The following is a 27007-nucleotide window of genomic DNA, read 5'->3' on the forward strand; positions in this document are numbered from 1 at the left end:
CTCCAGCTCAGACAAGTGATGGGAGGGCTGACAGGACCATCACTCCCAGCTGGTCACCTCAAACTGTCATCCCTTAACCAGTGGCCTTTCTTTCTCCACTCTGCCTCCTGTGCATAGCTGCATAGAATCATGGGATCACTTTGGTTGGAAGAGACGCCCAAGATCATCAAGTCCAACCATTACCCCAGCCCTGGCACTAACCCATGTCTCCAAGAACCTCGTCTTTGCGTCTGTTCAACCCCTCCAGGGATGGTGACTCCAGCACTGCCCTGGGCAGCCTGTTCCAATGCCCCACAGCCCTTTGGGGAAGAAATTGTTCCCCACATCCAACCTCAACCTCCGCTGGAGCAACTTGAGGCCGTTTCTGTGTGTCCCTGTGTCCCCTCAGCTCCTGTTCTCCAGCTGAACCCCCCAGGTCCCTCAGCCGCTCCCATCACACTTGTGCTCCAGCCCCTTCCCCAGCTCCGTTCCCTTCTCTCCACTCGCTCCAGCATCTCCTATTAAATCCTTTCTGCACTAAATCTGAGTACTTACTGTGGCTGTTAGTGACTTATCAAGCTGTAGTCACTAACTGTGGCATAATCAGGATCACCTGAAACACAGAGCACAGAAAAATTGGGTCTGTTCATGAGGAGTGCTCATTACGAGACATCATCATGCACTGAGCACCCATGTTAAAAGGATGGGATGCAGGGGCAAATGACACTCAAAGAGATGACTCGATTTGCCTAAGAGCCATAGCAGAACCTGGTTGTACCACGTCCCACTGCAGTACCACTGGGAATGATACAACTCATGCTGCTGAAGCAGAGAATGGCCCAAACTGCAGAGACCGGTGGGATCCCAAGCTTAGACACCCTTAAGCTTCAGAACTTCACAACTTCTGAGTGAAACCTTGCCTCCAAAGTCAAACCCTGACTTCTCGCATCATTCAGCAGGCACCAGAGTTACAACAGGAGCTTCACCTAAAGCAAGCCCTTTAGAGAGCTAAAACATAGAGTCATAGAATCATTTTGGTTGGAAGAGACTCTTAAAGTGATGGAGTCCAATCATCAACCCAATTCTGGCACTACCCCATGTCCCTGAGAACCTCATCTTCGCATCTGTCCAACGCCTCCAGGGATGGTGACCCCACCACTGCCCTGGGCAGCCTGTTCCAATGCCCCACAGCCCTTTGGGGAAGGAATTGTTCCCAAGATCCAGCTTCAACCTCCCCTGGCGCAGCTTGGTCTGACAGGGAAGAACAAGAGCAGAAATATCCTCTGTGGGGCCAGAAACCACACAAAGCAAGTAACTCACCTGGCACGCTGGTCGGGGTGGGTAGAGGTCCCCTCCTGCAGAGAAGGAAACACAGAGGTGAGGATCTGCGTGGCTATGGGTTGTCTTGGCTCTGTGTTCCTCAGGGACCCTCCCAGAGCTGTTGGGAGGGCAACAGGTTTGGCCAACCTGGGCTTTATGGAGACCTGTTGCCAAGGCATGTCCTGGTGGGCTCACCACCAGAAGCCTGCTTGGCAAACACGGGATCGAAGCCGATCGAGAGGAAAAAGTAACTAAAAAGCAGTGATTTGGGGAAACATTCACAAGCGAGCCTCAGGGCATGCCTTTTTACAGAGTGAGACATCAGGAAGCGTAATTGGACATGACTCCTCTCCCAGTATGACAGCCAAGGTGACACACTCATCTTTAGCAGCAGTCTTTAGCCCTGAATCCTCATTTTTCCCCCAGCAAAAGCATCTTTCATGCTGACCTCTCTGCCCAGCTTCTGTCCTAGGGGAGTGAATTCGGCCCCACGCGTGTTTTTTAATGATCCATCTCCTCTCTGATAGACAGACCACATGGGGAACCATGCAGGGAAGCCCAGAAGCTTTCGTTCTGGTACCAAAGACTGCTATAAAAGGGAGCTCAGATAGTTCCCAGAGAGAGCAAGACATGGAATTCATTATTCCCCAGGTTGCCTTGCTTTTCTGCTGTCCAGGCATCACAACCCATTGCCTCCATGCAAAAGACTTCTGGAATACAAGAAAAAACGAGCAGACCCTCACCACAAGCACTTTCAGAATAAGATTCCTAACCATGACAAGGGAGAAATGACCCCAAAAGGGGGAACAAAATCTTCTGACTGGGCTTGAGGAGGTCCTTGAACAGCTTGCGGTAGGTATAACTCTGGCTGTGAAAAGTGATGCACTATACAGCATTAGAAATATTTTCCTCTAATATTCCCAAGTCAAGCCTCCAATAGACTGAAAGCAATAAAATAACATTTTTTGGAGGGCAGAGCATAATTTGCAATAGCAAATGCAATTGTGCATGTTATGTCCCTTACCTTGATATAGGTACAGGAACTGGACTTCTCACAGGAGTTGGATTTCTCTGCGTATTATAGTAGTTTTCATAAACAACAGGAGCTGGGAAAAGTTAACCATAGTAAAGTACAGACCTTTTGTAGCCATAAACTACTTGTCCTACCAACATTCAGCTGCTAAGTCTGATCAGAAAATTAGAAGTTACAGAAAGGGGAGATTACCATCAGGAGCTGGTGATAAATGGCAGAGACTAGTGCTGGATGCCAGTGAATGAAATGAGGGGTGTTGCAAATTCATTGTTTTTTGCATCCATACTGATGCTGATCAGAGCAGCAGCTCCATGAGAAGCACAAGGAAGTCAGCACTACTGTGTGAGATTGTACTGAGCTCTTACCTGGAGCCAAGCTTCCAGTTTTGCGTAAATTTACAAAAAAATCAATATCCTTCTCAATGCTGCACATTTCTAAACTCTTGCGGATTTCCTCGTATTTCTGCAAAAGGGAAATAAAAAGCGTTTCTATGCATCAGGCCAAAAAAGAGAGTTTTTTCCCATCATTGATCAGACATGGAGTGAAAGCCCAGTGCTCAACTAGGACACAAGCTTCAATGGTAGGGGAACAACAGAATCATAGAATAGTTTGAGTTGAAAGGACCTTCCCAGCTCCCCCAGTGCCCCCCTGCCATGAGCAGGGACATCTTCACCAGCTCAGGTTGCTCAGAGCCCCGTCCAGCCTGGCCTGGGATGTCTCCAGGGATGGTTCAGCCACCACCTCTCTGCCCAACCTGGGACAGGCTCTCACTACCCTGAAAAAACTGTCTGAATCGCAGAGAAAACCTCATCTGCAAGAGCTCCAGCCAAACCCTTCTGCCTACACGCTCGTGCTGGTGTCCCGTGGCTGATCTAAGGCCACAGCCAAACTCGGCCATAACACAGCTCAGGAAAGCAAACTGGGATCTGCTTTCCCAACAGAAAAATGAAGGTAAGGAGAGATGTTCATTTGACGTACCTCGTCATTCTGGACGCAGTCCTGCGAGAGCTGGTTGACGTGGAGCCAGAGAGCATTGCGGAAATAGTTGATTCGCTCCCACTCCTGAGTCTCAAAGAACTGTAATGACACAGACAAAATGGCCCCAGCGTCTTTAAAATGAAAGCAGACCTCTTCTTATCCTGAACGTTTCACATCCCCAAGTACCACTTCAAAGGTGACTGTATTCAGCCAGGAGCAGGTCAGTATGGTCTTCTGCAGCAGATATGGAAACCACAACTCCTCCAGCTCGTCCAGAGGAGAAATCATCCCTCTACAAAGCCAGGTATTTAAAAGATGAGTGTTAAGCTCAGGAAAGCCTGCAGAACTGATGTGGAAGGGGTCACCAGGCACACCACTGCCTCTGGGAGACCAAGCCAGTTTCCAAATCAATGTTCCTTAGGTGATGCCATCCCAGGTCATCTCCCTCCCACACCTATGGAGCAATAAAAAAGCACCAGGGATACATGAAAACAGAGTTGCACTGACTGGCTTCTCTTCTCCCTCTTTGCTGCTCAGCCCTTTTCCAAGCAGGTTTAAACCCAAATCTTTTGAAATCTGCTGTCTGGTGTACTTCAGTTTCACAGGCCTTTACAAATTTCCGCAAAAGATAACATTTAATCACGAGTGTACATATGCGCTTGTTATCAGTTATGACCCTGGCAACACATCAAGGGGAAAACCTCCAGGTGATCTGTCTGTGGAAGCGAAAATACTGCTTCCAATGGTCCGCGTTCAGAGGGGCTTTCGGAGACCCCAGACACCACAAGCACACCAGCACTGAGACGCTGACACCTGACAAACAGAACAGACTGCAAATTCCATTTCAAGAGGAAAAAGTGAAATAGAGGCCTGATGAGAAGTAGTTTGGGAAGGGATCAGCACAGCTGGAAGTGGGAAGGCTGTTGGCAAGCTTGCAGCAGACCCTGGATAAAACCCTGATCTCTGTGGTCCCCATCCATCCCTCAGTCACAGATCACAGGCGGCTGCAAGACACAGGTCAGCAGCACAACAGCTGCATGATCCTCTCACCACCAGCTCTGGACTTCCCCAGCATGTGTTATAAATCCTTGCTAGACCACTTTGCAGTGGGACAGTCCGCTTTAGGCTGATGCAGCCGCTCAGAGCGGTTCCCGTGCTGCTGTGTGGTCCATGAGACAGAAGGCGAAGGGTTCCTACTGCATGGAGATGGCTTCACCCAGCCTGCATCCCCAGCCTACCACCAGCCTCTGCTGCAAAGTCATTTAAAATCTTTCAGAGTTTCAGACGGAGTCTGCTAGGTCGTGTTGTGCCTGTAGAATCATAGAATCACAGAACAGTTTGGGTTGAAGGGACCTTCCCAGCTCCCCCAGTGCCCCCCCTGCCATGAGCAGGGACATCTTCACCAGCTCAGGGTGCTCAGAGCCCCGTCCAGCCTGGCCTGGGATGTCTCCAGGGATGGTTCATCCACCACCTCTCTGCCCAACCTGGGACAGGCCCTCACCACTCTCATTGTAAAACATTTCTGCACATATTGGCCTCAATTTTCCAGATGTGCAAAGGTGACTGTAGCCATGACTGTTCAACAAGATGGCCACACTGAACGTCCAGACAAAAAAAGGTCACTATTCAGTGCACTGAGTCTGTTGATTTTAAAAGACGGAGGAAGACAAAAATAAAAATTAAAAAGTAGTGGAAACTATACTGGAAGCCAAACATGAGAAACCCACAGGGTTAGCTGCAACGAATCCTGCTTCTTCACTGTCAGGGGAATACAGAGTAGAAAGAAAATCTGCACCATCCCTCACCCCCACAGCAAGAGATGGACATCCAGAGGATAACATTGCTACATGAAGGCGTTTTGGGGCATTTACCTCGCAAGCATTGATGTGCTCTTTCTGCCATTCTTCTCGGATCTTCTCCAGTGTAGTAACGCTCTGCTGGTAATTCCTGTCTGTGAGGGAAATCACATTGTCATCTGATTAACACTATTTTTAAAAAAACCCTTTCTCTAAAAGGTAATACATGAAGCCTGAAATGGCTGGAACATCAGGAAGAAAGCAGCAGTAATGTGTGACCTCAGCTGAGGGTGGGCACTGCAAGGGGACGTGGAACCACACAGCAAGGTGGAGTGTCCTGCTACAGGAGCCACCTTGATAGAGCCATGCAGGCTTCCCAAGGGCACGTGCCCACCTCCGGTATCTTGGGCATGTGTTTCTGAGGAGCCTGACCCAAGACTAGTGCTTGCCCAAGAGCCATGCCATGGCTTCACAACACCCTGCTCTGGGAAATGCACCCCTCGCCCTACAAACGTTGCCATTTCCATGCTCACCAGAGTCCTCCAGAGCCGATTTCGTCTGAGCCAGCTTCAGGAACAGCTGCCAAAAATGAGAGAGAAGCACTGGTGAGGCTACACCTCAAATACCGTGTTCAGTTTTGGGTCCTTCACACCAAGAAAGAGGTGCTGGAGCGAGTGGAGAGAAGGGAACAGAGCTGGGGAAGGGGCTGGAGCACAAGTGTGATGGGAGCGGCTGAGGGACCTGGGGGGTTCAGCTGGAGAACAGGAGCTGAGGGGACACAGGGACACAAAGAAACGGCCTCAAGTTGCACCAGGGGAGGTTGAGGTTGGATGTGGGGAACAATTTCTTCCCCAAAGGGCTGTGGGGCATTGGAACAGGCTGCCCAGGGCAGTGGTGGAGTCACCATCCCTGGAGGGTTGAAAATACACAGAGATGAGGTTCCCAGGAACACGGGCCAGTGCTAGGGGTGGTTAACGGTTGGACTCTATGATCTTGAGGGTCTCTTCCACCCAAAGTGATTCTATGATTCTAAGAAAGGTAGAGGAGAACTCTGATGAATCACCAGCCCCATCATCTCACCTCAACTACCAGAGCCGGGAGAAGAGCTGTGGGGCAGGAGAGCTGTGAGAAGAGACATCCCTTTATCCCCCTTCCCCATGGCCAACCCTCTCTCCATACCTTCTCCTGCTGCTTCTGTGTCACCAGGTTTGCGTTGCGGTGCACAGCCTGTTCCGCCTCGTCCTTGTCCCTGCAGCGCTGCTCGTAGAGCCGCTTGGCCTGGGAAAGCCACCAAACAGGGCAGGAACGTGTCAGCAAGCAAGGACGTGCAAATACAGCTCACACGGGAGGCTTTGGAGGAAAGCCCAGCCTAGGAGTGAAGAGCCAGGCACAGCCTGCCAGTAGAGCAGGGGATGGCACACAGAGTCTCAGGAGTCCTACTGCTTTGGCCAAACCAACCTCGCAAGCGAAGCTGCTCTTGTCTCAAGATGAAAAGCTTGTGGCAATCGAGTCCATGGCATCTAAAACACCCATCTCCAGCCCTGCAAGGCCACCACCAGCCTTGTGTACTTCTCAGCTGTGCTGGGCACAGCCTGCACACCACTCATGCGGACACAACATATCGACTTGCAGCAGAGGAGAAAGACCCTCACATCTAAATGCCCCATGGCCATGCATCTGAGCAGCGTTAACCCACACGACATGAAACAGCAGCACATTTGCTTTACCTCCATGGTCTTCTTGTACTGCAAATTCCTGTTTTTGTGAATCGCATCCATTATCAGTTCTATCTGTGAAGACAACAGACATGGGGTCAGCACATTCCTGACCGTCGGAGCTCCAGGATGAGCTATGAGGCTTAGGAAAAGGAAAAAGCCTGGACCAAATTGAGACAGGTTTAAGGACCTTCGTCTACCCAAAGCATCTTCCCAAAACCTATCTAAGACATTAATCTTCTATGCATCTATCTAAGCCTCCACTTGTGTATGCGAAGGAATGAAATCCTAGCAAGATATAGTATGGTATTTTCTCCATAGGGTCTGGCAAAACTGGGAAGCCCACTCACCTCTGCTTTGTCCAAACCAGCCCCTAGTTCTAGCTGCTTTCCCTCATTCTCCAGACCAAGCCAAGTTTAGCAGACCCTATGCAGACCATACAGCACTACATACATGCTTTAAAAACATTTCCTGGTTGAGGCTGGCACCCCTGGAGCTAAGCCTCTGCTATCACTGACCCCAAAAGCCACCCAAAGGAGAAGACACAGCAGCGAGAAGAAGGAAGCTGGAGGTTGCTGCACACTTCACAAGCGTGGTTGCCACACGTAGGAAGGAACTCGGGACTTCCCGGCAGCCACAGGAACCGAGGACACGGCGAGGGCTGGGGCACAGCAGGAGATAACGGCCAGGAACAGCCCATCGCTGGGGCAGGACCAACCCCCTGCGGCCAAGGACAGCGGTCCCACAAGGCTTGACCTTTTTCCGATGCAGTTTTTGCTTTTCCCTGAAGTCCTCCATTTTCCTCGCTTCCTCCCGAAGGGTTTGCGCCAGCTGGATGTGACCTTGCCCCTCTTTGTCTACCTCTGCAAAGAAAAATTAAAAATATATGTATATATTCCTAAAATGACTCTGTTGCTCAAGTCAGCTGTTGCAGCTGATATCAAACTGACCCAGAGACCCTCACATCATACATCCCCTTGCAGAAACACATAAAAGCAGCAGAGCTTTTGAAGAAGCCTCCAAGCAGTGCTTGCCTACAAAAGGATCTCTTCAGGATCCATCCTGCTGCTGGAGCCTGCCCTTTAGTTTAAGAAAACTCCTATCAGGAGAAGTTATTCAAAGGAGCAGAGTCACATCTGCCCCTCATCCAGATGAATCCAGGCACATTTCAATGCACCACGGCCTTAAGGAGATGTCTGAAGGGAGCATTGTCCCAGACAACCAGCTTGGGGCACAGAGAAAATAATGCTAAAAAAATAAATCCCAGGAGGATAGCCTATGCCTGACCCCAGCTTCACACAGCTTTGGAGGCTTCTCTGCTGTTTTCTTCCCAAGTTGTTGCCTTCAGACTTTGGTGCTGCCAAGTGTCCTGACAAACACGAAGAAGAAGAATTACTCACGTTGTTTGAAAACGTCGAGGGATCTCTTCAGCGTGCTGAAAAACAGGCAGAGCATTAGAAAGAGTGGCAGAGCACAGCCAGGTGCAGGCACCAGCATCTCTCCCAAACCAGGTGGCAAGTCCTTCACTCAACACAAGCCAAAGCAGCTCCTACCCAAGCAGGTTTATTTACCCTTTCTACACCTCTGGCTTTTTCCCTCTTGGCGACTATAACACACCTCCCTTCGTCTGGGAGCTACTTTTTGTCTTTCTGAACATTGGATGCTGTCAAAAATCCTGACTTTCATGAAAAATGTTTCAGGCAACCTCCTAAGAGTATCATTTGGGAGGTATGAACACCCTCTACATGGTTCATTGGCCAGTGTTGGGAAACATGGGGAACTTTTCCCCCTGTTAGTATTGTACAGTTAAGATTTCAGAAACATTATACGTGACATCTCAATATAAAGCTGTAAATAAATGACAAGGAGAATATCAGACCAGGCATGTATAAAGCACAGGAAGCAGAAGGTGCCAAGGGTCACTGGGGAAATGGAGACCCAGTCACGGAACCAACTGCAGCACCAGGGCAACATGCTGGGCTTTAAAGATTTGCATGGTTTGAGGCAAGAAAGTACCTTTACTTCCCTCTGGCCACAAAAACAGCCAGGACCAAACTCAAGGTCTCATGATTCTCCTCCCTCTGCTGAACCACCAGCCCACATCTCACCTATCTGATGCTTCGGTTAGTCTACGGCTGGTGGGAACCTGGTGGAGTCCAACATGTTTATTGGCAAAGGGCAACCCAACTGTGCACTGTTCATTCACAAGTTTGATTTCAGATCACCTTCTGTTAGTGTTGTAATCACATTTCAATGCTGTTCTGTCTCTCATAACCTCTTTCCTCCTCGTCCTCCTTCATTGATCCAAGTAAGGATACCCATGAAAGCAAAACACACACAGGACTGTGAACTTACTTCAGCTCCGTCTGCCCGCAGGGCTTCTTCTTCGACAAGTTAATGAGCTCTTTGCCATATTTTTCTTCTATAATTGCCCTGTGCAGGAAAGAGATAAATGAGAGGAAGTTCTAATTTCAGATGCTGGTACTTGGTTACAGCAGAGGCCAACACCTACTCTTAACACCCTTCCTATCTTCTGACCTGCTGCAAACCAACAGTGCATGGCTGGATGAAGGAAGGCTCTTGTTCGCAATTACCTGATGGCCTCTCAGCTCCCCACATCTCCCCACAGCCCATGTGTGCCAGGACCACCGCAGCAGGAGATGGAGGACTAAGCAGACAGTGCAGTTGGTGGCCACATGCAGCCAGGTGAGTCGCCTGGGTAGTTTTTGGCTCTGTTTCCTGCAGCAACAAGGCTTGTGCGATGGTACGTTTTCTACATCTCGGCCATCAGTGTCTGTCAGTCCATCCACACAAAGTACTTTAATGTCCCCTGGGTGACTTCGGCCCAACGTGACAGAAGGGAGTAGACATCTCAAAGACCACTCAGGCACCATAGACACACCCCAGAGAGCAGCTAGGCCATTTCAGCTGTTCAGAACTTTTTAAAATGAAGCAAGGGTACTCTTTCCTGCCCACCTCTGGTTCTTAGGGAGAACATCTGAAGAAGAGCCCACATCTTGTGGAGGTAACATAAATAACACCTTGAGAGATCTTATTGTCCTCCCCTATCAGGAGAAAGAGATTGGGGAAAGAAAGCCTGCGTGTTACATTCTAAGAACAACCAGCTTTTTGCTTTGAAACCTGTGTAGGCAACCAGGGCTGGGCTTGCTCTACCTGGGTGAGCCACCCTACCTGTCTGCAGTCAGTGGAGAGAAACAAGTACTGCTAGAGGCTTGCGTTAGAAGGTCTACTGGATAAAATAAATAGCTTCCTAAATGCCTGTATCTCTAACGTAGACGCATATGTTGTTGTTTCCTAGACTTTGTCTGTGGGGCTCACCTAACTGAACTCTTTAAAAACTCCAGTATTTTGTAGAGGAATGGAAAAGATAAATATTATAAATTATTTTTTTTCCTCTGCCTAACAGCATTCCCATGAACTTCCTTTTGAGACAAAGCTTCGAGTCCAGTAGGCGTTTTTCCCGTGGCTGGGACCATGTAACAGTCATGCTGTACATGGAGAACTGGTCCATGTTCAGAGACAGGAGCCAGTAGCAAGTCCAGATCCAGGATAAAACCATGCCTGAGACAGCCTGGACTTCTGTAATCTCCTCCTGGCAAAACACGTCACTGGAAACCTAAACCTCCTTCAAGAGGAATGGGGCACAGCATGTGGAGGAGTCTCCATTGTCAAGAACACAGTTCTCAGGGTGCAGCAGATGGTTCCTGGGGCAGGTAGAAAGCCCAGATTTTCCTGGAGCATGGGGTTACAGCGTAGACAAATGCACCAGGTGCTTTTAATTGCAGGTTCTCCTGTTCCTCATCCCCATCCCAGGCTGCTTTATACCAAGTCTTTTGTCCATGGGTTTGTCTTCTCGAGTTCTCCATACCAAATTTACATTAATTCAGGGTTATTCTGCACCTGGCTTCACATTTTGACATTGCTAACCAGGTGAACCATGAAGTCAAAACACATGGCCAGGGTACCTCAGTTGTGCTGCTGTAGCCACAGAACCTTCACTTAGGTCATATTCTTTGATTAATAAACACACTATCTAATGTTACTGCTTCTTTTTAACTTAAAGTCTGTGGGATGTCCATAATGTATAAAGACAAATACCTCCACTTAGGTCATATTCTTTGATTAATAAACACACTATCTAATGTTACTACTTCTTTTTAACTTAAAGTCTGTGGGATGTCCATAATGTATAAAGACAAATTCAGGACAAAACCATGCCTCTCATACGTCCAGGTCTTCACCTGATCTTCTAAAGCTGATCTGCAAGGTGAACTTCATTGGAGAGCATGTGGCCTGCTATGGGAATATAAATGAAAGCTGGTGAGAAGAATTGTAAATACACTCAACTGCAGCTGGGTTGTAGAAAAATAGATATATCACACTAAATGTTGTTTAGCATTGAGTGCCTGACAAGTAGAACGTCTGTGTTTCGGTAACACAGGCCTGTGACAGACTTAGGGGCAGGCACCTTATGGAACATGTTTGAGGTTCCTGCTCTGCTATGGAGAAGATCAAAGCCCAGCAGAAAACTGCACCTGTGTGAATCCTTGAAATACAAGTGCGATCACCAAAAAATTTAAAGGAATTTTTAGAGATCTATCAGCAGAAGAGTGGGGAAGGCATACTACATGGATTTTGCAAGCTTGGGATACTGGAGCTGCATCTATCAATTTATTAGAAGGTGAAAAAGATATATTGAGCCATATAGCCAATGGTGACCAGATAGAATGTGGATTTGCTCAGCTGTAAAACATCAGAGGTCCTGATGAGTGAGACATTATTGCACCTCCATTATATCAATGGTTGGGTGCAGCAGTTTTAACAGCATATGCAGACTTGTTGTTCATACAAAACTGGTGTACAATGGAAAAAGGTATTAATTCGGTGCGGCAGATGGGGATGGCTCATGCGTTGCTTTTGGTGTAGCAGTAGTGAAAAGTGTCAAAATGCAGTTTTGAGAGGAGCATCTGCCTCACTATAACCCTTGGTTATACCAGCAGTGACAAATGCTATGGGTAATCGTAGAATCATTTGGTTGGAAGAGACCCTCAAGATGATCAAGTCCAACCGTTCACCCAACCTTGTCACCAAACCATGCCCCTGAGAACTTCATCTCTGTGTATTTCCAACCCCTCCAGAGATGGTGACTCCAGCACTGCCCTGGGCAGCCTGTTCCAATGCCCCACAGCCCTTTGGGGAAGAAATTGTTCCCAAGATCCAACCCCAACCTCCCCTGGCACAACTTGAGACCATTTCCTCTTGTCCTGTCACTTGTTACTTGGGATATAATGTAGGCATCCTTGCAAATTCCTTGAGGGAAATTTGTGCTGTAATTTCAGGACACTCTATTCAGGTGGTCAACAAAGGGAAGCCATCAAAACCAAAAGGAGCTACAGCACAGGTGATGAGGAATCAAATGCCTGAAAAGGGCAGTAACAACCAGTCATTCTTCACAACCTGATACACCCGTGTCTCCCTGATACCTGGATAGAAGCCAGGCAGCATGGTACAGAACTGTACGATCTGAAAAGCTCTGGACATAGATAAATGGCAGAAAACACCAGAAATTACTTCATCCTAAAAGTGGCCAAAGCGGAAATTCACTGACTAGAATCAACAATCTCTTTGCCCTATAAACAGCGACCCTAAAGCGAGACCCTTTAAGTTCTTCTGTATCACAGCGGGTTGTCACCAGCATCTCGTCCTGACCAGATGTCTGCTCGGGATGACTTCAGGAAAACTCAATAACGATCTACTGATGATTCTGCAAGGATCCAAAGATGTAACTCTGGACACTCTGACAGCAAAGACAGATTTCTCAAGATTCAACAAGCGCTCATTGAGAATGCTGCACTAGAAGTGAGCAATTTGCTAAACTCAAGAGGGACATTTTAGCCACAGGTATATCTCCACATATATTCCACATACATATGCACAAAGTTGTAGATTAGTGGTGCGAATATATTCAGATAACCATGGGTTAACGCACATTAGTGTGTGTGACTTAGTGCGTGTGTATGATTCATAACCTTGTATGTATGTGTTTATTCCTGTAGCTATGTGTGGTTTTATATGTACACCATTTGATTTATCTCTTTTCTAAGTATAGTGTGATGTTGCCATCATCAAATCTTTAATTAAGTCACTGTATTGATTATAGCAAGTTTCATTGAATTGTTTTTCAACTGTTTTATTAATCACCTGTTGATTAAGAGTTATTAGAAATCATATACTAAACTGGTGATCTACCTCAATAAATCCTAAATTCCTGCTAAATCAAAGTACTGTTACAAATCCATTTCCGTGACACAAAAGCAATATAATTTCCAAGCATTGCCCTAGGGATATGAACATAAATGCCACTAAATGATAGCAGCTGAAGTAGCACTATGGTCGGGTACCACTACTGTTTGCAATTATATTGATGATGTATTGATTACGGCAGCATCACAACAAGAAATGGAAGCAGCTGCCAAATTTCTGAAAGTCCATTTACAGGACTGAGGCTGGGCAACTAACCCAAAGAAAACATAGGGCTCTAGTACTACTGAGTGTGGAAGAGTTTTTGGGAAGAGTTTGGCATAGACAAATTAGAGAAATACTAAAATAAGTACAGCAAACAGTCCAGCGATTTTCTGTATTAGCCACAGTAAAACAGCTACAGACCTTTTTGGGGATTTTTAGGGCACTGGAGAACGTTCATCCCTACATCTCCTGTGAAGGGCCCGCACCTTGTGACAGGTTAATAGGAAAGCACAAAACCATGCCTGGTTTACTGATGGAGGTACACCACCTCCAGAATGTGATGTGGACTGAAGTTCTTCCAGGTGGTATCTGTCCCAAAATGGTAACCGTGGGGGAAACCAAATTGTTTACACTGATGGATTGTGTGACGGGACCACAACCTGTTGGTCTGGATGTGAAGGTTCATATAATAACTCCTAAGAACACTATATGGCTTTGTGCCCTAACTCCTGCTCTTATTTTACATCCCTTGTTGATATCAGATTCTCGAGTTCTTGTACGTCAGGTATCTTCAATGAATACCCATACCTTATCTAGAGGAGACACCATATTATTGGTGTCACAAACCCAACATTGAGTTGAAGTTCAATCTGAAAAAGCATGAGCCAGAGCTCTCCAAACTGTGTTGGTAATTAACCCACACCAGGTTATTAAACTATGAGTAATATTAGCTGAAGGAGCTGGAGCAACATGTATGTATTGCTCGAAGGTGGTGACACCACTGCTTTCTGCCTCTATCACAGGCTAGCTTGTTGTGCTTTATAATCGTGTACTAGGAGCACATGCCCAAGATCAACATGTAAATACTTAGATTTTATTAGCCTCTCCTGTAACTAACTCATCTGCCTTTGGTATTAAGGGAAAATTAGCAGCTACAGATCTTTTAACAACATATTTTGTTGGCATGGCAACCCTGGTAGCTGTATTACAGAATTATACTATTCTAAGAGATTTTGGTATTAGCATTTCTTATTGCTGTTTTTTATGAGTACGTAATGGTGTACACGAATGAACATTAAAAAATTGATTGACAGTGGACTGTTTCCTCCTTCGACACCATAAATGCTGCTTCGATTTTGAAAGCATGCGTTGCTTTAATGTGAATGATGAATGAGCCAGCGTGGAAGACAACATTTAACATCCTCAGGACTCAGTGAATCAAATGAAACCATCTACTGATTATGCCTGGCTGAATGAGTCATTGAATTCCCTGACAAGATGAGTGGGACACCTGATTCAAAGCATTGTTGTAGAGATACATTTATTCCTTTCTCTATATTTATTGTGCGCCTCTGTAAAGTGCTCTATGCTACACCCTGCAAGTCCAAATTAACGTCTGCAGCTTCACCAGCCCAAGTGGAGGTGTCTCTTGAGGAAAGAGTGGAATGTGAGAATATAACAGAAGATTGGCGAGGAGGAGAATTGTAAATATGCTCAAGCAGCTGAACCTAAGGCGTAGAAAAATAGATATATCACCCTAATTGTTGTTTAGCCTTGTGTGTCTGACAAGTAGAACATCTGTGTTTCAGTAACACGGGCTTGTGACAGACTTAGGGGCACCTTATGGAACATCTTGAGGTCCTATGCAGAAGATCAAAGCCCAGCAGAAAACTGCACCTGTGTGAATCCTTGAAATAAATGCAAAACCAGGAGGTTTGGTGATCTTCTGGCAAGGACAGAGCTCCTCAGTGCCTGTGTCCCCACCTGTGTGCCTCGGCCCAGGTGCTTTTTAGGGGATCCCCTGGTTCATGAAGTAACAAAAATAAGTTTACTCTTTGCATTTCATCTGTGGTTTTGTGGTTGTTCCTGAGACCTGCCTGCATCACCTCGCACACCTAAGCTGGCCACCAAGAGCTGCAAACACATAAGTACGGATGACTGGCAACATGTAAGGCTGAATGACTAAACAATTTCTGATTCCTCTTTCTTTTTCACAGAGATTTCAAAATGTAAGCATCAAGCCCTGCCTTACAGCTGCGGATTCCTGGGCACACACGTCATACCATGGTACCAGCTGTTCCAGGAGAAAACAAGTTCCTCATCAGTCGAAAATCAAAAGTGTTTTAACACAGTGGACAGTTAAACGCAACAGAAACTAAACTGGGAATACAAGTAGAAGTAATGCCACCACCTCTCTTCCCAGGTTCAACCCAACCCATTTCCAGAGGTGGCTCTGTACCTTTCCTTCAAAAAGTCTTCAAACTCTTTGCAGTTCTTCCTGCCGTCATTCAGATGTTGTATGATGCTGTCGTAGCCCACCGTGCTTGTCAGATCCGAGCTCTGGAAACACAAGAACAGTGATCACATCTCCGTCAGTGCTGTCCACGGCCACTGCCACCTCCAGCAGCGCTTGCTCAGCTGGGAGCAGGTGTGCAAGTACCTCATTCTGGTTTGCCTACAAATTATATGAAATAAGATCTTTTAGGGGTGGGAGGGGCTCCAGAATCACAGAGTCCCAGAATGTCACGGGTTGGAAGGGACCTGGAAAGCTCATCCAGTGCAATCCCCCCATGGAGCAGGAACACCCAGATGAGGTTACACAGGAAGGTGTCCAGGTGGGTTGGAATGTCTGCAGAGAAGGAGACTCCACAACCTCCCTGGGCAGCCTGGGCCAGGCTCTGCCACCCTCACTGAGAAGAAGTTCCTTCTCATATTTAAGTGGAACATCCTGTCTTCCATTTTGAACCCATAACCCCTTGTCCTATCACTGGTTGTCGCCCAGAAGAGCCTGGCTCCATCCTCCTGACGCTCACCTTTTACATATTTGTAAGTTACATCAGTGGTGGCAAATTGGGACAAAGCATTTGCATGACTTTCAGAAGACAGAAGAGCTCGGTCCTTCCACATCCTGTTGGTCCCTCCTGGCCTGAGCACAGCTGTCCCCACAGCACACAGCATCTCCTTGGCTGTCAGCTCTAACTTAATGAAATAAAACACTAAAAACCGTCCAAGTCTCTAAATGTCACCCATCTTGCTACTGCTCCTACCGGTTTCTGCAGACACAGAGATGGATCTCGGTTAGTGTTGACTTGCACTATTCTGGGCATCGCCCTCATGTCTGGCCTTGGTGTAGGAACCAGCATCTGAGCTGGAGATTAATTTAGCAGGCATTTCTGCAAGGGATCACTGAGTTATGGGCTTCCCTCACTGCCCTCAGCAATGTATGGATGTACCCAAGGACTGCTTCTGCAACAGCCTTCTCTTTGGTCTTGCAGTAAGCAACCCTTTCTCACACATCAATTCAAAACACCACTGCAAAGATCATTTCCCTAAGCACCAGGTCCCCCCACCACTGCTGTGTGCCCAGGGAAGTGGTTGAATCACCATCGCTACAGATGTTTGAAAGATGCCTAGATAAGGTTCCTAGAGACATGGTTTAGTGACAGTGTTACGTTGACAGTTGGACTCGCTGATCTTGACGGCCTTTTCCAACCAAAACGATTCTGTGACCTCCTACAGATCACACAAGGACAGCTTCTTCACTCCCAAAAAAAAACACCACAGCCACAAAGAGGTCCTGCCCTCACCATCTGTGGAGATAAGTCCCATCTCCCAACCCAGGGCTCTCAACCCCACCATGTCACTCACACTTGGGGGAAGCTCCCCACAGACTTCTGAAGGATCATTGCTTTTCTTCAAATTAGTCCTTAAAAACATATATTGTACTGTAATGGTTATTAAAAAAAGAAAGAAATATACACGCAGCAATGATGTAGGTGGGCTAGGATGAAGGCTGGCTAACTCTACCCTATTCTTTCTTCATCCCTGTGCCTGGAAGCACCTTAGGACAAAAAACGCATTTGTGCCCTAACACCGTTTAGGATTTACCACCCAGGAGACATAGGCCAAGAAGGGCTCCTAAGTGCTATGGTAATACAAAGAGATGCCCTGGCCATAAGGTCTCCTTCTCTGCAAGAAGCCTGAAGCAGATGCAGGGAGCTGAGCAGAAAGTGTTGCCTGTTGTCTTCTGCAAAGAGGACGAGTCAGTGTTGCATGGAACAGCACGTACGGGAGCAAAAATTATTGGGAAAGAGGCTGCAGATACGAAACTCAGGGACAGGAAGCAGAATCACAGAATGTCAGGGATTGGAAGGGCCCTGGAAAGCTCATCCAGTGCAATCCCCCCATGGAGCAGGAACACCCAGATGAGGTTACACAGGAAGGTGTCCAGGCGGGTTGGAATGTCTGCACAGAAGGAGACTCCACAACCCCCTGGGCAGCCTGGGCCAGTGTTCTGTTACCCTTACTGAGAATAAGTTTCTTCTCGTATTTAAATGGAACCTCCTGTCTTCCAGTTTGAACCCATCACCCCTTGTCCTATCACTGGTTGTCACTGAGAAGAGCCTGGCTCCATCCTCCTGACACTCACCCTTTATATATCTGTAAACATGAATGAGTCCCCCCTCAGTGTCCTCTTGTCCAGCTCCAGAGCCCCAGCTCCCTCAGCCTTTCCTCACACGGGAGATGCTCCACTCCCTTCAGCATCTTGGTGGCTGCGCTGGACTCTCTGCAGCAGTTCCCTGTCCTGCTGGAGCTGAGGGGCCACAACTGGACACAAGATTCCAGGTGTGGTCTCCCCAGGGCAGAGCAGAGGGGCAGGAGAACCTCTCTGACCTACTGACCACCCCCTTCTAACCCACCCCAGGTACCATTGGCTTCCTGGCCACAAGGGCCCAGTGCTGGCTCATGGTCACCCTGCTGTCCCCAGGACCCCCAGGTCCCTTTCCCCTACGCTGCTCTCCAACAGGTCATTCCCCAACTTACACTGGAACCTGGGGCCGTTCCTGCCCAGAATCAAGACTCTACACTTACCCTTGTTCTATTTCATTAAATTTTTCCCCGCCCAGCTCTCCAGCCTGTCCAGGTCTCTGGATGGCAGCACAGACTTCTTGCAGAAGCCACAAACGTTATTAAGAAGCTCAAAAAGGAATAAATGCAGGGCAGAGATATTCAGGAAATGGTTCGAATCCAGCATGAGAGCACGCAGAGAATTCGAGTGAAAATGCGGGCAGCAGAAGTGAGGACTTCTTGTGTGTTTGTACCTGGTGCAATAAATGAAGAGGAACAGGGCTGCTGTTAGTGATAAAAGAAGGATTTAATCATGTGGATTTCCCTAAGAAGTCAAGGACTTGAATGTCAGTGGCCAGAAAGCAAGAAGTGGAGAATGGGCGGAGTGAGACCTGCAGGAAATCCCCGGGTATCCCAGACCAGCTTTGCTCCATCCGTGACATGCAGGAGGGGAACTGTGAGAAGGACCCAAGCAGAAACCAAATCCAGTTTCTGTTGCTTTACAAAGCGCAAACATCCCTTCAAAACCGACTTTTTATTGATAAACCCACAACCTGTTCTCAGTTTGCATCGCGTCTTTGCTAATCGTGTCTGTGGAAAATGAAACACACTTGCGCAGAAGCCAGTGTTCAGGACAGTTGCAAAACACAGGAACATCTGAACTTGGCTTCCTACAACCAGTTTCAAAGGAAATAAAATTGAGTCAGAGAAGAACTGTCAGCGGCTGCAGGAGAGATTGGTCAGACTCACGTCACTGCGTGTTGGGGGCACCCGAGGGCTCCTGCATCTGCTGTGCTGCCTGGGACACATGGGCTTGCTGCACCAGCCAGAAGTGCACCAGGAGAAACTGGGAACATCCATTAAAAATGTGCACTAAGCTCTTTATTTTATCTGCCTTCCTCTTCCAGTAGGATTTAATTCATAGACTCATACAATCATAGAATAGCTGGGGTTGGAAGCGAACTTCCCAGCTCCCCCAGTGCCCCCCCTGCCATGAGCAGGGACATCTTCACCAGCTCAGGGTGCTCAGAGCCCCGTCCAGCCTGGCCTGGGATGTCTCCAGGGATGGTTCATCCACCACCTCTCTGCCCAACCTGGGACAGGCTCTCACCACCCTCAGGGACAACAATTCCTTCCTCATGTCCAGCTGAATCTCCCTCCTTTAGTTTAAACCCATCATCCCTTGTCCTGTCACAACAGGGTCTGCTCAAAAGTCTGTCCCATCTTTCTTATGGGCCCGTTTGAAGTACAGAAAGGCCACAATAATGTCTCCCTGGAGCTTCTCTTCTCCAGCTGAACACCCCAGCTCTCTCAGCCTGTCCCCCAGCAGAGCTGTTCCAGCCTCAGATCATTCCTGTGGCTCCTCTGTCTCCTCTCCAGCAGGTCCATGTGGGTCCTGTGCTGAGGACCCAGCACATATCTATTTCCTAAGCATCCAAAGCTGGACCAGGCCTCACAGTGCAAGGTTTTACGTGAAATGTGGGAGGTAAGAGAGATAGTGGAGGTTTCCATAAGTGATGCTTCCAGGCAGGAGGAGCTTCTGGCCCAGAAGGAGCTGGGCAGGGTTGTATGCCATGAAACCAGCCTTTGCAGCAACCTTCTGAGCAGATGTTGGCATGGAAAGAATAAAAAGGACCAGCGTGACTGCCCATGAGGCATCCCAAAGGCAGAGCTAGAGGGAAGCAATGAAAGAGGAAGAACAACATGAAGAGCACAGAGCCATACGCCCAGAAGACAAGATTTAAAGACACAATAAACTAAGTCAAAGACAGGTATGGAGAATGAGGAGTTGCACCAACCAGAGGGATGCAGGAGGACCAGCATCTCTCCCCCCACCCTCTGTCCTGGTCCTCCCCACTGGGAACAGCTCTGAGCCCCTGTGCTATTTAGAAGGCAGCCCATGGAAACTACAAACAGATTATTTCAAGGTGACAAAGCAGCAGCTGATGTTTCTCAGGCTCAGCAAGATGTGCCCCCCCACCCCTCACAACCCGCCATTGGGGTTTGTACCATCCTTCCGACAGAGGAGTAGGAATTTGTGTGTTTGATGCGATGATTTGGGCGTTTGTTTGCACTTTTAGATGACAGAGGAGCTAAAATGCTCTAGTGGGGATCTGAAGTCATGTTATAACCTTGAGTAAGTCACAGCTAAAAGGCAAGCTGCTGAGATTGACATTTCTGTCTTTGACCCCAATTCACATGGAAAACCCCCTCCAGACACACACACTAAGTAGCCAATGACATGAGAGAATCGTAGAATCGTTTAGGTTGGAAAAGAACTTTAAGATCATCCAGTCCAACCATTAATGTCACATTGCCAAGTTCACTTCTAACCCATGTCCCTGAGAACCTCATCTCTGTGTATTTTCAACCCTCCAGGGATGGTGACTCCACCACTGCCCTGGGCAGCCTGTTCCAATGCCCCACAGCCCTTTGGGGAAGAAATTGTTCCCCACATCCAACCTCAACCTCTCCTGGAGCAACTTGAGGCCGTTTCTTTGTGTCCCTGTGTCCCCTCAGCTCCTGTTCTCCAGCTGAACCCCCCAGGTCCCTCAGCCGCTCCCATCACACTTGTGCTCCAGCCCCTTCCTCAGCTCCATTTCCTTCTCTCAACTCGCTCCAGCACCTCAAGGCCTTTCTTGTGAGGTGATCCTGCCATTTTGAGCCCTGAGGAGATCTTGGTGCCCCTGGGGCGGTCATTTTGTGTTCTGAGGTGATTTTGCTGCCCCTGGGGCCGCCATTTTGAGCCCTGAGCTGAAGGCACCAAAACTGCCCCCAGCATTCGCGGTTTGGCCTCCCCAGGTCCCAGCACAGGGACGGTCACTGCCCTGGGCCTGCTGGCCACACCAGTGCTGGCACCAGCCAGGATGCTGGTGGCCTCTTGGCCACCTGGGCACACACTGGCTCATGTTCAGCTGCTGTCACCAACACCCCCAGGTCCTTTTTCAGCCGCTCTTCCCTGACCCTGTAGGATTCATGGGGTTGTTGTGACCCAAGTGCAGGACCCGGCACTTGGCCTTGTTGAATCTCAGACAATTGGCCTCAGCCTATCGATCCAGCCGGTCCAGATCCCTCTGTAGATCCTTCCTGCCCTCCAGCAGTCCATCCCAGCCTTCCCAAAACTGAAAGTTTTGGGGCACTGCACTGCTCACAGACCATCTCTTGAAAAATCCCTTATTTAAGCAGAGCTCTTCATATATCTCCTCAGCCTTATCTGCTCAGAGAAACACAGCAGAAGCTGGATGTCTATTTTAGTAGTCAGAAACACCATGCAACAATAAATGTGTCTGTTATTCTTGCTCATATATCACTCAGGGTCCTGCAGAGGTTGCAACACGACTGGTGAAGGGACTTGAGCACAAGCCCTATGGGGAGAGGCTGAGGGAGCTGGGCTTGTTTAGTCTGGAGAAGAGGAGGCTCAGAGCTGAGCTCAGCACTCTCTAGAACTACCTGAAGGGCAGTTCTAGCCAGGTGGGGCTTGGGCTCTTCTCCCAGGCAGTCAGCAATAGGACAAGGGGCCATGGGCTTCAACTCTGCCAGGGGAAATTTAGGCTGGATATTAGAAAGAAATTCTTTACAGAGAGAGTGGTCAGGCATTGGAATGGCTGCCCAGGGAGGTGCTGGACTCGCCGGCCCTGGAGGTTTTTAAACTCAGATTGGACACGGCACTTAGTGCCATGATCTAATAAACGGACTAGAGTTGGACAAAGGGTTGGACTCGATGATCTCTGACGTCTTTTCCAGCCCAGTCGATTCTGTGATTCTGTGAGACCTGGGGAAATGGTTGTGCTGATGCCCACAGGGAGCGGGGTGAGGAGAGCAGAGGATGCTGCAAGAGGATACAGTTCTTCCCCATCCCATAACCAGGTGGGTGTGACAGGACAGACAAAACTCATCACAGGGAGGAGAAGGACCCACTGTAAACTCACCCACCTGGGAACAGCATCCTGAAAAAAACAAAGCTTTTTTGCTTGATAATTTTCCACTTGTGGTTTCCTCCACTTTGTACCAACGCACCTACGCCTACCCAGCCCATCCTAAAGACACAGAAAGCCATGGGCCACCCCGCCGCAGTGCAATTTCTTCTGCCCACAAACCCCACCTTGTCGCTTCCAAACGATGGCCTGAGGACTCCACCACGCTGCCGGTGAGCTCTGTTGTTTAGAGAAGGAGAAGCAGGAGCTGAGGGGAAGTGAAACAGCCCAACCAGAGTCACACCGCGAGCCATCAGCTGGGCCATGAACCCTGAGCTGGCAGATCCCCCTCTGCCCACCCGCACCCCTGCCCGCTCCCCCGGGATGCAGCAAAAATTAGGAAGAGTTTATCCCTGGACAGCCTTGTGAGGCTAAAAGTAAAGAAATACAGCTGGTCGCAGCCCTGGCAAAATAACATCCATAACTCCTGGCAGCGGGTGCATTTGCAGACACCAGCATTCCCTTGCTCTGCAGTGAGGGGCAAAGCATTTATCTGCAAAAAGAGATGCAACAACTCCTTTCCTACGTGTTGGGAGGTAAACAGGTGCTTTCAGACACTTTTCTGCATGCTTTGTCAGAAAATTAAATATGCCAGTGCAGCTTTTACTGCAGAAAACTTGCTATGGATGGCTTTAGCAGCATCGCTTTTTCCTGGCGTGACAAAGAAACATTTGATAGTGCCTGCAAGATTTAGATACCTCAGCCTGATTGTCAAAAATGACTTGACCAGACCAAGGTCGGTGCAAGCTGTTAGCCAATAGATCAAGTTATGTTTTAGCATTATCATCATTCCTATTTTTCCCACATAGTTTCACCGGACCAAAGCACGCTGATGAGACCCAAAGCTTTGCTGTCGGGTTACCCGAAACACTCTGCAAGAACAGGCTTGGGGAGAACCAGACACATACCAAGAAAATTATTAAAGTGAAAGAGGAGACCTCCTATAGTGAAAGAAGAATAGCAGGTTGCAAAAGCGAGTGAAAACAAAACCCCACACTTGCTCAACTCATGGCAATCCCTACAGGCAGGACAAGAGGAAACAAAGATGATTTGTAAAAGGAAGCGTCACACGAGTGGGGTCATTCAGGGCAATGCACATGCAGCTTTGAGCATCTCTGGACTTCGGCCTCTGTGTGAGCAGGAGCTATGAAAGTGCAAACCTCTTTATTTAAGAACATTATCAGCTTATACTGAGACCTAAGAGCGTGAGCAAACTCGAATGCAAGGAGCGAAGTCGCAGTGTGCTTTCCCAACACAGTGCATCATGGACTTTACACCAGGAGCAGGTTCCAGCGCAGGAAAAGAGACACACACACCTCACCAGAGAAACCAGAACTGCCGGGGTTTAAAGCTAAATGAGTCCCCAGTGATGTCTGAGGCACAGCCCCACCACCCTGGCAGAGCAGGAGGCTGCAGCTCATCCCCATGAGGAAATTCATCTGTCACCATTCACGATCAGCTGCATTTCACAGAATCACAGGCTGGTTGGGGTTGGAAGGGACCTCTGGAGATCATCCAGTCCAACCCACCAGCTCAAGCAGGGTCACCAGAGCAGGTCACACAGCATCGTGTCCAGGCGGGTTTGAATGTCTCAAAGAAGGAGACTCCACACCCTCTCTGGGCAGCCTGGGCCAGGCTCTGCCACCTCAAAGGAAAGACGTTTCTCCCCATATTAAGATGGAACCTCCTGTGCTTCAGTCTGTGCTCGTTGCCCCTCATCCTGTCATTGGGCACCACTGAACAGAGTCTGGTCCATCCTCTTGACACCCACCCTGGAGATATTTATCACATTGATAAGATCCCATTCAGCTTCTCTTCTCCAGCTGAACAGCCCCAGCTCTCTCAGTCTCTCCTCATCAGAAAGATGCTGGAAGCTGCAACACCAAAAGTGTTTCAGCTTCTGGGGAGCTGGGTTGTTTTTCACACCCTGCCCCATCAGTTAGAAGATCTCTCCCCTGGAGCCCCCACAATATCTCCCTTTTCCCATCAGGCTGCCCTGATCACTGCGAAATCACTTGCTTTACCAAAGAAGAGTTCACCTTCCCTTTCTGGTTTGAGCAAAGTTATCTAAGAGGAAAAACTGCAGGAGGAAGTTTGCACTATTTCATTGCACTTAACAGCAAACCAAAGCCGGATGAGCTCCACTCCACACCTTGTCCAGATTTGGGCTTTTCTGCTCATCTCTTGTCCCCTTGTCCCCTCCCCAGCCCTTGCAGCTGATGCACAGTCACCGGTACGTGGCAGGGAGGCTGCCTGGGGTGGTAGCTGCCTTTTCCATGGGCCAAACCACAGCAGCAGGGCCTGATCTCTCCACTGAGTCACATCCATCATGCTCACACCCAACCTCCACCGCAGCTGCCTGCCCCCGGCGTGGTTCCTCGGTCAGTGCGAGGTGAAGCACACAGGCTTTGGAAAGGAAAAAGCCAGGCAAAATCCCTGGCAGCACTGGTAGTTTGGGCCCAGTGAGGACAGGGGATTATTCAGTAAATAGACACGTTTGCAATAGAGGCTCTGGCAGGAGCAAGCGCCCCATGCAATGCCCTGGGTTATCCTTGCCATTGGAGACTGGGGCTGCTCCTGCCCCAGATTTTCTCCCATTGAGCCTCCTCCTTCAAAAAGCATCACACCGCAGCAGGAGAGGAACAAACTGGGCAGCACTACCCAAAGCCAGCGCTGCGGTGAGCACCTCCTCTTCAATACAATGAAGCCCGACAACCCGTGTCTGCCCAGCTCACCTGGCATCACAGTTACTCCCCCAGCTTGGGGGATGCTGACACCACCCTCACATCCCTCCCCTGATGCATGTTTGCAAAGCAAAGGGAGCACCGTGGAAATTTCTGCACGACAAATAGCTGAGAAACTGCTGCCAGATGCAAAGCTGGCTTTATTTTCCAAGCCAGGTTCGATATCTATGTGGGATTTACGTATTTGACAACACTATGGTGGATAACACGCTAACGTGTCAGGTGAACCCTGTGCTCTGCGCCTGCCCCCTCTCATTCCACAACATGCAGGAGCCCCAAATGCCATGCCCACTCCTCCTGAGGTCCATGCACCTTCCCCCTGTCCTGCAAGTGAAACCCTGAGTGCCACCATACACAAACGGGGACTTTCTGCCCCAAAAGCCAAAGTTTTGTAATGTTTCCTGGTTTCCAGTACCTGCAATGAAGACATGCACACCAAGAGGAACTAAGCAGCCGCAGTGCCAATGCTCTGCAGCAGTTAAGTGGGTACTCAGCACTTCTCCATTCCCCAAAAGCACAGTTCAGACTCAAAATAATAAACCGTGTCTTTCCCCGAAACGGGGCTTTTCCTCCACAGCTCGGCAGCAGCACACACAGGCACTCGCTCCTAGTCCAGTATTAACTCAAATCCAAGGATGCTTTTTTGGACAAGGCACCTCCAAGTAGTTCACTGGTGGACGATTAATATTAGCAAACCCCCAGGCCATCACCGATTCCTCCAGCGCGGCATCGGCAGCTCGGCGGGGCACATTTTGGCTGCACGGGGCAGGCTATAAAGCCACAGCTGTGGGGACACGAGTGGACGGAAGACACCAGCCAAGGGGATGCTCAGAGCCTTCAGCAAAGCCCCCGCAGGACCATGGAGCCAGCTCTGAGCAGGGAATGGTGACCCCCCCCACATCCAGCTGTGATCCCTGTGACCCCCCCCTTCTCCAGCCGGGTCCCGCCGTCCCCCCGCTCACCCAAAAGTTGTCCCTGAACAGCGACTCCCGCATGTTGCTGCCGCCGCCGCCGCCGCCGCCGCCGCTTCGGGTCCGCCCCGTCCCGCTGGTCCCACCCCGCGGCGCCGTGTCCATACCCGCCCCCTCTCCTAAGAAACACCAAACACGGCTCCATCCAGTCCACTCGCTGCGTGGAGCCCCGCGGTGCGCTCCTGCGGGAAACGCTGCTGAGGCCGCATCTGGAATCTTGTGTCCAGTTGTGGCCCCTCAGTTCCAGCAGGACAGGGAACTGCTGCAGAGAGTCCAGCGCAGCCACCAAGATGCTGGAGGGAGTGGAGCATCTCCCGTGTGAGGAAAGGCTGAGGGAGCTGGGGCTCTGGAGCTGGACAAGAGGACACTGAGGGGGGACTCATTCATGGTTACAGATATATAAAGGGTGAGTGTCAGGAGAATGGAGCCAGGCTCTTCTCGGTGACAACCAATGGTAGGACAAGGGGCAATGGGTGCAAACTGGAACACATGAGGTTCCATTTAAATTTGAGAAAAAACTTCTCAGTGAGGGTGACAGAACACTGGAACAGACTGCCCAGGGAGGTTGTGGAGTCTCCTTCTGTGCAGACATTCCAACCCGCCTGGACACCTTCCTGTGTAACCTCATCTGGGTGTTCCTGCTCCATGGGGGGATTGCACTGGATGAGCTTTCCAGGGCCCTTCAACCCCTGACATTCTGGGATTCAGTGGAGATGGATGTGGTGGGTGGGGATGTGAGCGATGGGGAGAAACCCACCCTTGAGGGACAAACACACAGTCTGAGGAAGGAAACACAGAGCAGGGGGCGAGCCTCTGTCACCTGCAGTGCTCTCCCCATCAGGCTCAGCCAGAGGCTTTTGGAGTATTTTGGGAAGACTTTCTCTATCTTATCTTTAGATTGGGGGACGCTGGGTGAGCGACCTCTGAACAGTTCTTAAAAAAAGATGAAAGCAGGTAGAATCATAGAATCTTTCTGGTTGGAAGAAACCGTCAAGATCATCAAGTCCAACCGTTACCCCACCCCTGGCACTAACCCATGTCTCCAAGAACCTCCTATCTGTGTCTGTTCAACCCCTCCAGGGCTGGTGACTCCAGCACTGCCCTGGGCAGCCTGTTCCAATGCCCCACAGCCCTTTGGGGAAGAAATGAGAGCAGCAAGTTAT

General features: G+C 49.1%; 1 protein-coding gene across 1 annotated transcript; it reads right to left on the reverse strand.

The window, feature by feature from the left end:
• Nucleotides 1–542: 542 nt before the first annotated feature.
• PSTPIP2 (proline-serine-threonine phosphatase interacting protein 2) lies at nucleotides 543–25868 on the reverse strand (the record flags this gene model as incomplete). The annotated part of the gene is made up of 14 exons (XM_080362619.1): nucleotides 543–592; nucleotides 1300–1334; nucleotides 2324–2405; nucleotides 2698–2794; nucleotides 3311–3409; nucleotides 5182–5261; nucleotides 5640–5685; nucleotides 6286–6384; nucleotides 6834–6896; nucleotides 7578–7684; nucleotides 8222–8256; nucleotides 9177–9254; nucleotides 15547–15647; nucleotides 25836–25868. The coding sequence occupies 14 exons, from the start codon at nucleotides 25866–25868 to the stop codon at nucleotides 543–545; spliced, it is 1005 nt and encodes a 334-aa protein (XP_080218745.1).
• Nucleotides 25869–27007: the final 1139 nt, after the last annotated feature.

The sequence above is a fragment of the Nesoenas mayeri genome (assembly GCF_963082525.1).
Source record: "Nesoenas mayeri genome assembly, chromosome: Z".
In the NCBI taxonomy this organism is placed as follows: domain Eukaryota; kingdom Metazoa; phylum Chordata; class Aves; order Columbiformes; family Columbidae; genus Nesoenas; species Nesoenas mayeri.